This window comes from Saimiri boliviensis, chromosome 1 (genome assembly GCF_048565385.1).
Source record: "Saimiri boliviensis isolate mSaiBol1 chromosome 1, mSaiBol1.pri, whole genome shotgun sequence".
NCBI lineage: Eukaryota > Metazoa > Chordata > Mammalia > Primates > Cebidae > Saimiri > Saimiri boliviensis.
Genome location: NC_133449.1, coordinates 233,587,836 through 233,602,671, shown reverse-complemented (window position 1 = coordinate 233,602,671; position 14,836 = coordinate 233,587,836). Strand labels below are relative to the sequence as shown.

At 41.6% G+C, this 14,836-nt stretch overlaps 1 protein-coding gene across 3 annotated transcripts in view; it reads left to right on the top strand.

Moving 5' to 3' along the window:
* The first annotated feature begins 54 nt into the window (after positions 1-54).
* Positions 55-14,836, top strand: part of ANKDD1B (ankyrin repeat and death domain containing 1B) — a 66,422-nt gene continuing 51,640 nt past the window's right edge. For all 3 annotated transcript variants that reach the window (XM_074384660.1, XM_074384667.1, XM_074384656.1), the window contains exons 1-2: positions 55-7,958; positions 13,746-13,849. In XM_074384660.1, the coding sequence (XP_074240761.1) occupies positions 7,583-7,958; positions 13,746-13,849 (480 nt within the window). In that variant the 5' untranslated portion in view covers positions 55-7,582. The remainder of the gene's footprint in view (positions 7,959-13,745; positions 13,850-14,836) is intronic.

Sequence of the window (14,836 nt, the reverse complement as noted above, 5' to 3'; positions counted from 1 at the left end):
TTACTTTTGCTTTCTCTGCCCAGAATTTTCATCACATTATTTACTACCTATTTTGTTTAGTATATCCAATCCATTTTCTTTTTATTATAATTTTGATTTGGAGCATTTGAAGAAAATAACAGCAAAACTACAAGGACCAGTAATAAGCATGCATAATCTTACCTACTTGGTGAACCTAATATAAACCTAGTCATAAAGAACTACCGTATTTGCAATATATGTAACTCGTGAAAAACTAGTATCCGGAATATATAAATGATTCCTATGAATCAGTAAGAAAAAGACAGTCAATAGAAATTTGGACAAAAGACTTTATATGGCATTTCAAGTGAAAGGAGATCCAAATGACCAAGAAACATGAAAGTATTCCCAGCCATATTAATATTTGGGAAGTAAAAAATAAAACTACAAGGAGGTATCATTACATCCTTACCATTTTTACAAAAATGAAATGATCTAATGATACTAAGTTTTGGTGATGGTGTCAACTCTTACATTGAAAACAATCACTGTGGAAGATAAACATGCCCAAAGCCCAGCAATTGTACTCTGAGGTATACATCTTTGCAGGTTATCTTTCATTACAGTTAATTTTTTTCCCTGCTAGGACCCTAACTAATACAATGCCTTGGGAAAACCAGTGAACATGTACCCTGGGAAGCATGTACAAGAAAGTTCTTCCCAGTCAGGAAGATTCCCCCAAAATTTTTTTCTTAATGTTCATAGTAGCACTGCAATAACCAAAAGTTGGAAATGAAGCAAATATTCAGCAGTGGTAGAATGGTTAAATTCTACTGTGGTATTTATATTAAAACAATAGAATTCTACACAGCGTGAAAATGAAGGAAATAGCTAATCACAACGTAGATGAGTACCACAGACATATTGTGGAGCAAAAGAAGCAAATTGAAGGATGCCATCAACATAATTCCACTTGTATAAAATTTAAAACAGTAAAAACTGAACAACTATCTTGCTTTAAGGGTATATATTTATGTCTATGAGATAAAACTATAAAGAAAAGCAAGTGTTTTGCTGTCCTCAGAACCAGAATAATGATTTCCTCTGTGGAAACATAAGGTAATTTGATTGGGGAGTGGTACCTGGTGATTCTGGGATGCTGGCAGTGTTCCATTTCTTGTCTTGGGTGGTGAGTGCATGGATGTTTACTTTTAAAATACTCTTTATACATATATATTTTACATATTATTGTTCATATGTGACCTTTATCATTATAAAAATAAAAAAGGCAAAAACTGTTTTCATTAAGATGATATTTTCCTCCATCTCTGCAGGCTAGCTAGTTTCAATCGAGAAAAAAAATACATGTCTCTCTTCTAGTACCTTGCTGAGCACAGCAAGAAAGAACCATCCAAAGGCAAATTTTTAGTTTTTCTCCTAACATTTCCTCTAATGCTGCAGCCTCAGTCAGCATTTGGTCTACTTTGCAAAGACAGATGTTGACAGTTTGACCAAATGTTTTCTTTCCATTTGTGATGGTTAATGTGAGTGTCAACCTGATTGGATTAAAGGATGCAGCAGATTGTTCCTGGGTGTGTCTGTGAGGGTGTTGCCAAAGGAGATTAACATTTGAGTCAGTGGGCTCAAGAGGCAGATCACCCTCCATCTAGTTTGGCATCATCTAATCAGCTGCCAGCACAGCTAGGATAAAAGCATGCCAAAGAACGTGGAAGGACTATACTGGCTAAGTCTTCTGGCCTCCATCTTTCTCCTATGCTGGATGTTTTCTGCCCTCGAACATCAGACTCTATCTTCAGCTTTTGGATGAACACCAGTGATTTGCCAGGGACTATCAGGCCTTTGAAGGCTGCACTGTTGGCTTCCCTCGTTTTGAGGTTTGGGGATTTAGACAGGCTTCCTGGCTCCTCAACTTGCAGACAGCCTCGTGTGGGACTTCATCTTGTGATTGTGTGAGTCAGTTGTCCTAAGAAAGTCACCCTCGTATTTATATCTATCCTATTAGTTCTGTCCCTCTAGAGGACTCTAATATACCACCAAACAAGTCACCAGTTTTCCAGCATGTGATATTTGTGTCCCCACTCCCTGAAGTCTTCTCTCCAACCATAAGGCAATTTGTTATATTAGGTTTTGTTACTTGCAGTACCCTATTTATGTATCAATTCAGACACAAGCCTCCTGGTGCCTCTTCCTCATTGAGTCACATGGGGATATGCTTAATTCTTCCAGAAATGTGTGATAATGTGTGCAAAATATTGTCAACCAGGGAAGCTCAATGAATCCTTGGTGTCTAAGGTTTTACTGGTAGTCACATAGACATGCATCACCCATGTGACTGACCTTACCTAGTCAGTCTCAAGACCCCCAGAGATGTAATACCTAATGGCCCAGGGCTTCAGCCATTCAAAAAACAGACATTCACCATGAGTCATACTGTTAGCATAAACTATCTCGTCAAACTAACAAAATGCAGTCCAAGGCCTCAGGCATACTAGAACATTGTTATCAAACTGGAAATTCCAGGCGTTCAGGTCATTTCCCAGGAGCTAGTCAAGGGCCAGTACTACCATGCGTGCGGCCGCAGGTCACACTGAGTGCTGGATTAGGTGTTAAGTAATATGCTGAAGCAGTCACCTTAGTGGAAAAATGTAAAGACCAAATTGAATTTTAAGCTAATATGAAATCAGAGAATGTTGTAATAAATAAATGCCTTAAGAGTTAAAAAAAAAAAAAAAAAAAAAAAAAAGACACCTCTCATTGAAAAGTGCAGGGCTTGAGTAACCTGAGGCTGCTGGCTTAACCCTTTACTGCACACTTACAAAATGCTAATTTATTAGAATTATATTCAAATAAAATGTAAAAAAGATCTCTTAGAGTAACTTTGGCCTGCCTCACTTGACTAATGCAGAGACACTTCAAATTCGTAACACGTTTAAGGGATCTCAAGGAGGATGGGCTATGCGTTTGGAATATATGCATATTAGAGTATAAAACAACAAATGATGTAGGCCTAATAATTGTTTGCATGTGTATAACCCTCTCTTCAATGTAATTCAAATGTCTCTTTTTTAATGTCAGTCTTTACATTGTCCCTGAAACAAAGAGCTGCACACCTTTCCTCAATCTTATGTAATAGTAGGAAAAGTAGCATTATAAGAAGTATTTATAAATTTAATTCACTCCACCAGAAGTGCTTTACTTTAAAGTTAGTATGGGAATTGTATCCACAAGGTGAGTGTCTCCACTGAAGAAGTGACCTCCTAGAGTAAGAAGTTTCAGCATCAACAAGGGTAATTGAAGCCATATAACAGAATTTAAAAGGGAACTTTGTGCTAAGAAAATGTAGACAGTGGTTATAGGCATTTATGTAAGAAGGCTGTAAGTGAAAGGCAAGAGAGATGTAGCAATTAATAGGAGACACTTTTTCTGCCCTCATTAAAAACTCTATTTCTTTACTACTACTTACCTTTTTTTTTTTTTTTTTTTTTTTTGAGATGGAGTTTCGCTCTTGTTACCCAGGCTGGAGTGCAATGGCGCGATCTCGGCTCACCGTAACCTCCGCCTCCTGGGTTCAGGTAATTCTCCTGTCTCAGCCTCTTGAGTAGCTGGGATTACAGGCACGTACCACGATGCCCAGCTAATTTTTTGTATTTTTAGTAGAGACGGGGTTTCACCTTGTTGACCAGGATGGTCTCGATCTCTTGACCTCGTGATCCACCTCCCAAAGTGCTGGGATTACAGGCTTGAGCCACCGCACCCAGCCCTCCTCCTTACCTTTTAACTCATCCTCCTTATATCCACTGCTACCTCTGCCAACCCTGTATCTGTTATTGAATTCTGTCTACTCTTGTAGGGCCTCTTGAAAATACCTATTTCTGTCCATTTCTCTTGTCAAGTCCTTATCAGTTGTCTAAACTCTGACCTTCCAACTAATTTGTCAGTTTTCCCTGCTCTAAACCATCTTACGCATTTTCTACAGATTAGCTATAAACAACATGAGGGTGCTATTATGCTATTCCCATAATGGCACTCTCATGTCAAAAAAAAGAGCAATTTTCAAAAGCTCTCAAGTCTCTCCAAGATGAGCAGTGGAATGGGTAGGAAAAAGGAGTGATTTTTAGTGTATAATTATTTCTGAGGTGTATATACTCCCACCATGACAGATTTCAAGTTATGTGATGTCAACCAGTTCACAAAATTCCTGAAACTTTAACAGCTCTTGCAAGCCAGTACAAGCTAGCTCCTATATATCACTGTCCATGATACACTCTAAACACTGGTTTGGCAATCAGGGTTTCCTGAACAGACCAAGCTATTTCTCCTTTCTGGCATCTGTGCTCCACTGCTCCCTCTGCTCAGAATATGCTTCCTGAATGCCCCTTTTCTCTCTCCCACCTACACAATCACTCATCTTTCAACTCAACTCAAGGACTACTTTCAGAAAATGGTTCCTTGCCCTCTGGAAAAACTGATGAATCACTATTTTGTGCTCCTATTTCTCTACAAAGACCCTGAAACATTCTTTGCATGGTTTCTGATGTTGGTTTCTCCCTACTGGATTGTAGGCCCCAAGAGATCCTGGGCTATCTTTCACTTATCTCTGAATTCCAAGTATGAAGTGTATGGCCTGGCACACAGTAAATGTTGAGAGTCATTTGTTTACACACAAATGAATAAATAGTATGTGTCCAAGGGCATTTACTATTATTGTTCTTCTCTGGGAAGACAGAATGGTGGTTAAGTGGCTGCACTCAAACCGAGTCCTAAGGAGTGGACATTTCAGAAAGAGACAATTGCATTTCTTTCCCTTTATTAAATAATGCCTAGCTTTATACGTGTTTTATTATTATACTGTGCCCTTTTGGAGTGGCTTGGAAGTATCTGGAAGAAAACTTAAAATATGACTATTAACCTGGGGCTAAACAAAACTTTTTTGGGGAAAAAAAACAAAACAAAGCAAAACTATTTTTTGAGGAAATATTCCATTAAAAAAAATCATACGTGGTGTAGCTGGTGCTGAACTGTTGTTTGTAGAGAAAAGGTCTTGCTGTCATCCAGACTGGAATGCAGTGTCGTGATCATAACTCACTGCAGCCTGGAACTCTTGGGCTCACATGATCCTCTCATCTCAGCCTCCCGAGTAGCTAGGACTACAGGCTGTTGCTACCATGCCCAGCTAATTTTTTTGTATTTTTTTGTTGAGGTAGGATCTTGCTATGTGGCCTAGATTGTTCTTGAACTCTGGCTACAAGCAATCCTCCTTCCTTAGCCTCCCAAAGCTTTGGGATTACAGGCATGAGCCATCACTGAATTTTCTTTGAAGTAATGTTCCATTTTGAAAGGCAGCGATACATTTAAACACACTTTGTGTTGGTAAGATTTTAGTAAACTTTACAGAGAGGTGATGTTTATTTCCCTGGAGCAAAAACTGTTCTTTCATTGTGTAATTAAGGACTAATCACTTTTGCTTTGTAATACATAGCTGAATTAACTCAAGAAAAACTCAAATGACATTATGGTGAGTACTGGAAACATGATTCCATTTATTAAGCAAACCATAATATTGAACTGTTCCCCTTACCAGTATGAGGTAATTGTGACACTCTTATTTTGTTAACTGCTGCTGTCTACAGAGTGCTCAGGGAGATAAACGATAATTAAGAGACAAATGGTAGTAACCCTTTTCTTCTAACTTCAGTCTCTAAAGTGTAGTATTATTTCAAACTCATTCCTGTATACACACACGCACATACTACCTCTGCTAACCACATGCCTATCTGAGTTCTGTCTACTCTTGTGGGACCTCTTGAAAACACTTGTTTCCATTTCTTTTATCAGGTTCTTAACAGTTGTCTATTATCTGGCCTTCTAACTCATAGCTTAACTTTTGCTAGTTTCTTTCCCTGCTCTAGATCATCTCATGCATATTTATAGACAATGCTTTCCTAATATCACTCATGTTCTTGGATGTATGTGGAGAGAGGGAGAGAGAGATTCCCTAAATTAGAGACAAAAGGCGGGGGGAAAGGTGGGTCAGTTCTGGAATCAAATCTAGTTTTCTTTTATGAAGGCTCAGAAGTTTTTTCTCTCCTAGAATATGCTAAACTTCAAATGTGATCTCTGAAACCATCGCAAGTGTGAGATGCGCCAAGGTTTTTTTTTTTTTTTTTTTTTTTTTTTTTGCTAGCAATTCTGGGCAGAGATCCTGGTTGTCCTTCAACATTCTACTTTTCTGTTATATTATTAGAATTTTAGCTAGGCACATGATCACCCAGAATAGACTACTGTATTTCATCAATTCTTTATTTTATAAAGCGCTAAGAACTAATACCTAAGATAGGGAGTCTAATAGGTTGCCACTGCATAAATATGGGACACCAAGGTTTCTACCTTAAGAGTAAGGATAAAGAAGAAAGAGGGAGCAAAGCAACCTGGCATGCTCAACCTTGGCACTGGTTGGAAGGAGGAACTGCCAGTGAGAATTTAAACCACAAACCGGTACAAATGTGGGCTTGTAATCTGAATTCATACAAATGGTATGATCCTAAAGAGCTCAAGCAGAAAATGTAATTGAAGTATTGTCCCTAGTGACTGGCAGAAGCATATACAAATCCTCTCTGGCAGAACTCAACTTCAATTCAGGCAGATAATTTAGTATCTCAATTAAAGAGATGGGATAATGTGAAAAGTAGGTGTTACAGAATTGATTACTACAGTGTATCTCCCATCCTTCCAGCTCACACCCTCCCAGCTAGGGTAGCTGTGTGACTGAGTTTTCACTAATGGGATATAAAAGGAAGTACTGGTCAGGTGTGATGACTCATGTCTGTAATCTCAGCACTTTGGAAGTCCAAGGTGGTGGATCACCTAAGGTCAGGAGTTTGAGACCAGCCTGGCCAAGAAGGCGAAACCCTGTCTCTACTAAAATACAAAAAGTCACCGGGCGTAGTGGCACACACCTGTGATCCCAGCTACTCAGGAAGCTGAGGCAAGAAAATCACTTGAACGGGGGAAGTGGAGGTTGCAGTGAGCTAAGATTGTGCCACTGCACTCCAGCCTAGGTGACAAAGCGAAACCTTATCTCAAAAAAAAAAAAACAAGTACTATGTGTGGTTGCTTCTGGGAACCTTCCTTTCTGGCAGCTGTAAAGGAAAGTTTGAGGTTATGGGTGGTGTTCTGTTACAGTAAATAATATTTTGTCATGTTTGTTTTTTCATTGATAAGGAAACATTGTTTTGAATTTAATGCCTCTTTGCCCCTTCTATTCTTCTGTTCCATCCTGCTGCCTGGAAGCAGAAGCTGCCATTTACACCTGAGCATAAGGGTTGCACATGTGGATGGTGGAGTAGAGGGCTGCAGGGGCTGATTCCTGGGGGCTTTGTAAAACAGACATTCTATCAGCACTGGCCTGCACGCTTTCAGACTTTCACAAGAAACAAACAAAAACTTCGTTTAAGCCGTAGTTATTTGGGTTTTCCTATTATAGCTAAATCCTAGCTGATATAGGACATAAAGATTATTAAGACATGTTTGTCCTCAAAAAATGGAGAGCCAATCCAGGAACAGTTTCCATTCAATGTAGGAAGGGCTATAATCAGTGAATATGCAAAGTGGGAATCTCGAGAGAAATCGTCTGGTACAGGAGGACAAAGAGAACCAGGGGCTTGTTACCCAGCGAATCGATCCGGTGCTTCGGCCGGGCTCAGCTGCCTGCGTCCAGCCCCGCGCCCTGGGTCTGGGTCTGAGTCTGGGTCTTGTCCTGCGCAACGGGTCCGCGGAGGCGACCATGGACGCCGCCGGCCGCGCCCGGAGCCACGGGGCCACGGCGAGGGGACCGCTGTTCGGGGCGGCTGCGGCCGCCAGGGGGCTCAGGGAAGACCTGAGGGGCGCGGCCGCCCTGCCTTGGAGGGGCCCGTCCCGCACCCCGAAGCGGGAGGGGCTTGGAGAGGAGGACCCGGCAGCTGCCGGACACGAGCTCCGTGAGTCCCGGGACGAGGTCTCAGAAAATCAGGCTGCTGGGCGGGCTGGTTCGAAGGGACCTGGGAAGGTACCCAGTGCAGCGACTCCGCCCTGGGACCCCCGAGTCCCAGCCTCCGGCCACTGCCTTCCTGGTTGGCTGGTTTTCAGCTTTGGAATCCACCCCCACCATGTACTGTGGGTTGAAGGACAGTGTTATTCTTCCGAATTAAGGAGGAGGCTTTTAAAAATAATGATTAAGTCCTTTTGCAGATAAGTTTCGTGCTCTTATCTCCTATATCGAGACTGTGCGCCGATTTATTGTCTGACTTTAAATACGTCACTTAACCTTTCTGCACTTAAGTTCTTAAAGCATGGAGTGGATCATCTATGCCTTGGAAATAATGTATAGAATAAACTGAGGCAGCTGTTAAACAGTTCAAAAGTTGAAAGTGATTCAAGCCTCTTTCTCTCCCCACTCCCTCCAACCCCGTTACCTTTCCCCAGCAGGGTCTTGCTGTGTTACACAGGCTGGAATGCAGTAGTGCGATCACAGACCTCCTCAGGCTCAGATGATTCTGCCACCTGAACCTTCCCAGGACTCAAGTCTCTACACGGGGCACACCATCCAAGTCTGATAGCTGGGATGGCCTTATTTCCTAAACCAGGCTCGGAAGCCGTACACCAATTCCTCAATATAATGTTTATTCAGTCGTTCTTGGAATATTTTCAAGGGCTTAACTATTTGCTAGGCATGGAGAGAAAAAGACAACCCCTTTTCTGGTGGAACATTCTGTTGTGGTGGAGGGGTGATAGACAATAAAAATAAGTACAGAAATAAATGAATAAGATAATTTAAGTTAATAGTGCTGTGAAGGCTGTGAGACAGGGTGATGTGGTTGGACTCAGGCTGCCTGGGACAGTTCTATCACTTATAAAGCATGAGCAAGTGGTGTAAATTTTGAAGATCGCAGTTTCCTCATCTGTAAGATGAAGGGAATCATGCCTACATCATCAAGTTATTTGTTTTATATAAAACCTAGGGCATTCTGATATTTGGAGGTCAAGCAAAGGAAAAAGAGCCAGTAAAAAAGACTATAAAGCAACGAGTGGTTTACCAGACCACTAGAGAAGAACATGTGACAAGGAGCGTGTGTTCCTTTGCGTCCCAACTGCCAGGAGCTCAATGCACGTGACAGAGGCATGATGACTAGGTTTTGGCAAGACGGAGTGACCTCAATGAGAGCAGTTTCAGTAGAGGGGTGAGACAGATGTCTGATTAGCATGGGTTGAGACAAAACTGTGAGATGAAGAAATGGAGACAACAATGATAGAATACTTAAGTTTGGGGTAATGGAAAGTTGAAAAATGCAGCAGCAGTTGGAAAGGAAGCCAGGGTCAAGGGAAGGTTTTTGACACTTACGGGATTATGGCAGCTCCATATTTTTTGAGGGGAGTGATCCACTGGAGAGAGATTAAGTGATCTAGAGGAAAGAAGAGATCATTTCCAGGAGACTGACATGTGAAACACTTGAAAAGATAAGAGGGGCAGGGATCCAGAGCCCAAGTGTAGAGGTTGGCCTTTCCTAGGCACAGGGATGCTTCGTCCTGTCTGTATACATGAAGGTAGGTTGGTAGACTCGCCTAGCTGGGAAGATGTGGGAATTTGTGTCCTATTACTTCTGTTTTCACTGTGAGGCAATGGTATTAACTGAGAGTTAGGTGACGGTAGTGGGAGGAAGTAAATTAGGTAGATTAGTAAATTCAGATATTTGAGGAGAAAGGAAAGGATGTGATATGCTGAAGAAGGGACTAGGGAAATGTAGAGGCTAGCTAGCAGTGCTGAGAGTAGTTGGGAAGAATTTAAGAGACCTGTTAGCATGTGTATAAGTCAGGACAGAGTAAGCTTTTCCTGCAGCAATAAATGACTCTTATGTCTCAGTGACTGAACATAAAAACAATCTATTCCTGCCCAGATATGGTGATTCAAACCTGTAATCCCGGCACTTTAGGGAGGCCCAGGAAGGAGGATCACTTGAGGCCAGGAGTTCAAGACCAGCCTAGGCAACATAACGAGACCCCCCTCCCATCTCTACATTTAAAAGAAAAATCTATTTCTTGCTTGTGTAGCATGTCCAAAATAGGTTGGAGAGGGTCTCTCATCTTCTTAGTCTCTCAGGAACCCAGGTGTCAAGGATCACAAAGGGACAGATTTTACCCTACTTGTAATATCACAAGGTAGCTTAACTAGGTGATAGAGATGCTGGCAGAAGACACTTTTGGATTAGAAATGATGGATTTCATTACGCACAGCAGTAGCAGTAGGCAGAGTGTTAGCATTTGTGTCAGTTCTCCAAGCCCCAATTCCTACAGGGAAATGTAAAGAATGCCCAGTGACACCTGCCCACACAGTGGGTTGTGTTACAGAAAAATCCTGCATTTACGGAACCCAAAACTTTTGTAATAGTCAGTAAGCATGCTTATCATTGCTTTCTTCAAAGGCTGCAAGCAGACCTGCCCTTTGCTCCAGAGGAAGATATTATCTCTATTTTCAAAGGCTTTTCACTCTACAAACATCCTTGAAAAGATAGTAAAGAACAAAGCCAGTCAATGCTTTTGCTTAGGAGATGTGAAGAAATGTGACAAACCCAGGGAGAACTGTCTCCCAATACCAAGTTGATGGAGGTACCACTATCTCATGACCCCTTCATTTATACACATGACTTCCAGGGTTCAGGCAAGAAAAAGACACCTGGAGGGTGACACAGGCTTTTCACTGACTCAGCCTCAAAGTGACATGCCATCACTTCTGCTTTTAGTCCATTGGATAGATCTCATCTAGCTGTATCCAGGCTGGGATATGGGCTTACCCATGTGACCAGGTAGAAAAGAAGAAGCAGATATTGATGAACACTAGCAATGTCTACCACAGCATGTCTGTGCATTTTTCTCCAGAACCATTTAGCTGTTCAGATACAGAAATAAAGCAAGTAGCAGTTGGATTTGGTCTCAGAATTAGGATTCTGACGAACTAGTCTAATGGAAGAAAAGATTGGTGAGGGAGGTAAATGTTTGCATAGAAGTGATTTCATAGATGGACCATGTGGTATGGTCTGAATGTGTGAAGTAAATCTCTGTTCTTTTTTAATTACTCAGTCAGGTATTTTGTTATAGCAGCAAAAACAGTCTGGCACCATGAACTCTTAAACATGGTAAGGGGAGAAATAAGGATATGGGGATGAAGAATATGAAAAAGGGTTAGAACTGTGGATTGGAGGACTTAATAAGGTTGCAGAATTTCTGGACTTGGAGAACTAGAGCAGCTGAGCTGAATGGATGAGAAGTTGTGGTCAAGGAATCGGATTCTGGAAGTCAAGATTTCAGAGGTAGTGCGGTTTGAGTGATAATTAGTTCAGGAATGTGCCTCTGAAATTGGATGACTGAGGCCAGATCTGGTGAAGATGATCAGAGGTGACAGAGTCAGGAAACTAAGAGGCAAAGGTGTTGGATTAATCATCTATGAGGAGGTTAAAGTCACCTAGAATAGTGACAAGAGTCGGGGTAGGAAGGAAGAAAAGGATCCAAGTAATAGAAAGAATGAACATGTGAATCTGAGTCTGCTCAGGCTGTCATGACAAAGTACAGCAGACTGGATGGCTCAAACCACAGACACTTACTGTCTCACAGTTGGGGAGGCTGTAAGTCCAAGATCAAGATGTTGGGAAACTTGGTTTCTTCTTAGGCCTCTCTCTTTGGCTTGCAGATGGCCACCTTCTCCCTGCTTTCATGCGGTCTTCCCTCTGTGTGTGTGCGTGTGTGTGTGTGCGTGCGTGTGTGTGTGTGTGTGTGTGTGTGTTTCTAATCTCTCTTCTTACAGGGATGCCAATCATATCAGATTGGAGCCCCCTCGCATCACTTCATTTTACCTTAATTACCTCTTTAAAGGCTTTATCTCCAAATATGGGCAACATTTTGAGGTACTCATGAAGCAAGAAAAGTGAGACACAAACCTTTTGACCACCCAACTGGGGAAGGAAGTGGCTTTTTATTTGGCTGGGAGCTGTGGGGGGGCTAGAGCCTCATTTACCGAGCTCCCTGAGAAGCAGCTTCTTTCTCCTTTTATAGGCTTACAATGCTAAAGGAGAAACTGAGGTGAAACTATGTCATTGTCCATTGGCTGGACATCTGACCTTACAATCTTTGGGCTTCATTGATTTGCTAGTTCATATGCAGCGTGAGTAGGAACAAGCAGGGGAGGGATCTCCGCTCTCACTTGGGGTTAGGACTTCAACATAAGAATTTTGGAGAAACACGAATGTTCATTGCAGCACTGTTTACAATAGCAAAGACCTGGAACCAACCCAAATGCCCAACGATGATAGACTGGATAGGGAAAATGTGGTACATATACACCATGGAATATTATGCAGCCATCAAAAACGATGAGTTCACGTCCTTTGTAGGGACATGGATGAACCTGGAAACCATCATTCTCAGCAAACTGACACAAGAGCAGAAAATCAAACACTGTATATTCTTGCTCATAGGCGGGTGTTGAACAATGAGAACACATGGACACAGGGAGGGGAGCACTACACACTGGGGTCCGTTGGGGGGAAATGGGGGAGGGACAGGGGGGTGGGGAGGTGGGAAGAGATAGCATGGGGAGAAATGACAGATACAGGTGAGGGGACGGAAGGCAGCAAAGCACACTGCCATGTGTGTACCTATGCAACAATCTTGCATGTTCATCACATGTACCCCAAAACCTAAAATGCAATAAAAAAAAAGTAAAAAAAGAAAAATAAATAAAATAAAAAATAAATAAATAAATAAATAAAAGAATTTTGGAGAAACGCAATTCAGCCCATGACAATATTTCCCAAGAAGATACTCCTTGGTCTTTGATTGGACTTTGCAGTATTCTGAAGGGTCTTTGCTTCAGCAAAAATTTGGGGAACATTGAATGTCATGATGGTATCATTTAAAAAACAAACAAACCCTTGGGAAACTACTCAGCAGCACATCTACAAAAACCTCTCTTATGAGCCTTTCTTTTTGGAGATGGTCTGTGGTTGACTCCTACTTAACCTCAATTCTGGTCTTATCCCCTGATGCTTGGCTGTCCTATGAGAGCCCTCTACTCCCCTACATAACAAAAACCTCAAATCCTGTAATCTTCTCTATCATAGTTAATAAAGCCTACCATCTGAATGTGTATATGTGTGTGAAATGTGATGTTTATAGTAGATGTGAATCTACTTTTATGTCTTTTTATACAAATGAGAATAAAACATTCTCATCCCATTTACCTTTGTGTCTGTATGTATGACAGGCTGCATTTTGAAATTTTGTTCATGCAGGCCTGATGTCTGTATGGAGTTCAGAAGACAACAGTTTAATCTCTGTAAGCTGTATGGAGCATTTGGACCCCTCCCTGTCTAATCTTGTACAAGGCTTTTTATAAACAATACCCCCTGGGAATTCTATGGCCACCTTCTGACCTTCTAAGCCAGACACCACAATGCTGACTTCAGGGTGGTCCTCATGAATAATGTTTTGTTTGGGGCCAGGAACATTTTTAAGGGTGTGGAAACCCTTGCAGCATGAGGAGAAAGTGGAATCTTGATACTACAGTTTTATAAGATACCGAAGCAAAGTTCCCGTGTCCTAAATGAAATAGCAAAATGTGAAAGACTCAAGGCTGTTGTTTCATTTCAAGGCTGTTGTTGCAAGGTTTGTCCTATGAAATATGCTTTCTCTTTGGCCTCCTTCAATTCCCTCAGTCATGCTTTCTTGCTTTCTTTCAGTACTGCCAAATGAAAGAAGCTTTCAGAATGCTGCTAAAAGCAATAACTTGGATCTCATGGAGAAGCTGTTTGAAAAGAAGGTTAACATTAATGCTGTGAACAATGTGAGTAGAAGTCATAAATGTGGCAAGTGACTATTCCAGTGATGGCTTGGGTTACACGGGACACCTGAAATAATAGTAAAAATAAAAATCATGGTGCTGGCTGAGATAAGAGAGATCTTCCAGGGTGTTTAATCTAAAAAGTGGAGTCAAACAGTGGAAGAGGCTCTGGGTGTTTTAATTCCTCTTACAAGAGGGGGAGTGCACAGAATCTTCATGCATATCTATGCAAAGTCTGTGGGTGGGCAGTAAAGCCAGCTGTCAGGGTTACAGGCCTGGACTTGGTCCTGGATTGTCGCCTGTGGGTCAGTTTGGCCTCACACATTCTGGAAAGGCAGAACATTTTTTGCTATATAATCTGGGTTGTTTTCTTGCCAATTATGTCGTTTGTGGTTCTGTTTCTCCAAATTGAAAATCTAAAGGCATGTGTGGATTTTCATTGTACTGGTTTTGAAATGTAGTGCATTTACCTCTTGGGCAATGAGATGTTATCTAAAACCTGGCTCTTACTTGTTCTTTAACAAGATAGTCCTTTGAGGCCAGGTTTATCAAAGTGAAAGTTGAAGGCTGTGTCAATTGCTTAGGACAATTTGTGGAGTGGTTCAAGGTGGGTGTGGCAGAGGTGGATTTAATGGTAAATGAAGTATAAGCTTCAGGGCCCTTGTATGCACAGTCCCCTTGTAAGGCACTGAGAGGACTCTAGTAATATGTTCCTATGACTATATAACTTTGTAAAATCTGAAAAAGGTAGGGCATTTTAACTGCAATTAGTTAAGCTTTCTGACTCTGGCTTTAAAGAGGACTCCTAAATAGTCTAAACTCAGGTTCCACAAAACCTATGTCTGTCCCAGGCAGTAAGGTCCTAGAAACTGAAGCTGCAGAATCTGAAATCATGTAGCATGTGCAGTGGAAGAATGTTGTGCACGTGGGGGGCGGTTTGTGCTTCTGTGTGGGGATGAGTGTGGGGACTGGTATTTCTGTGTGTATAAT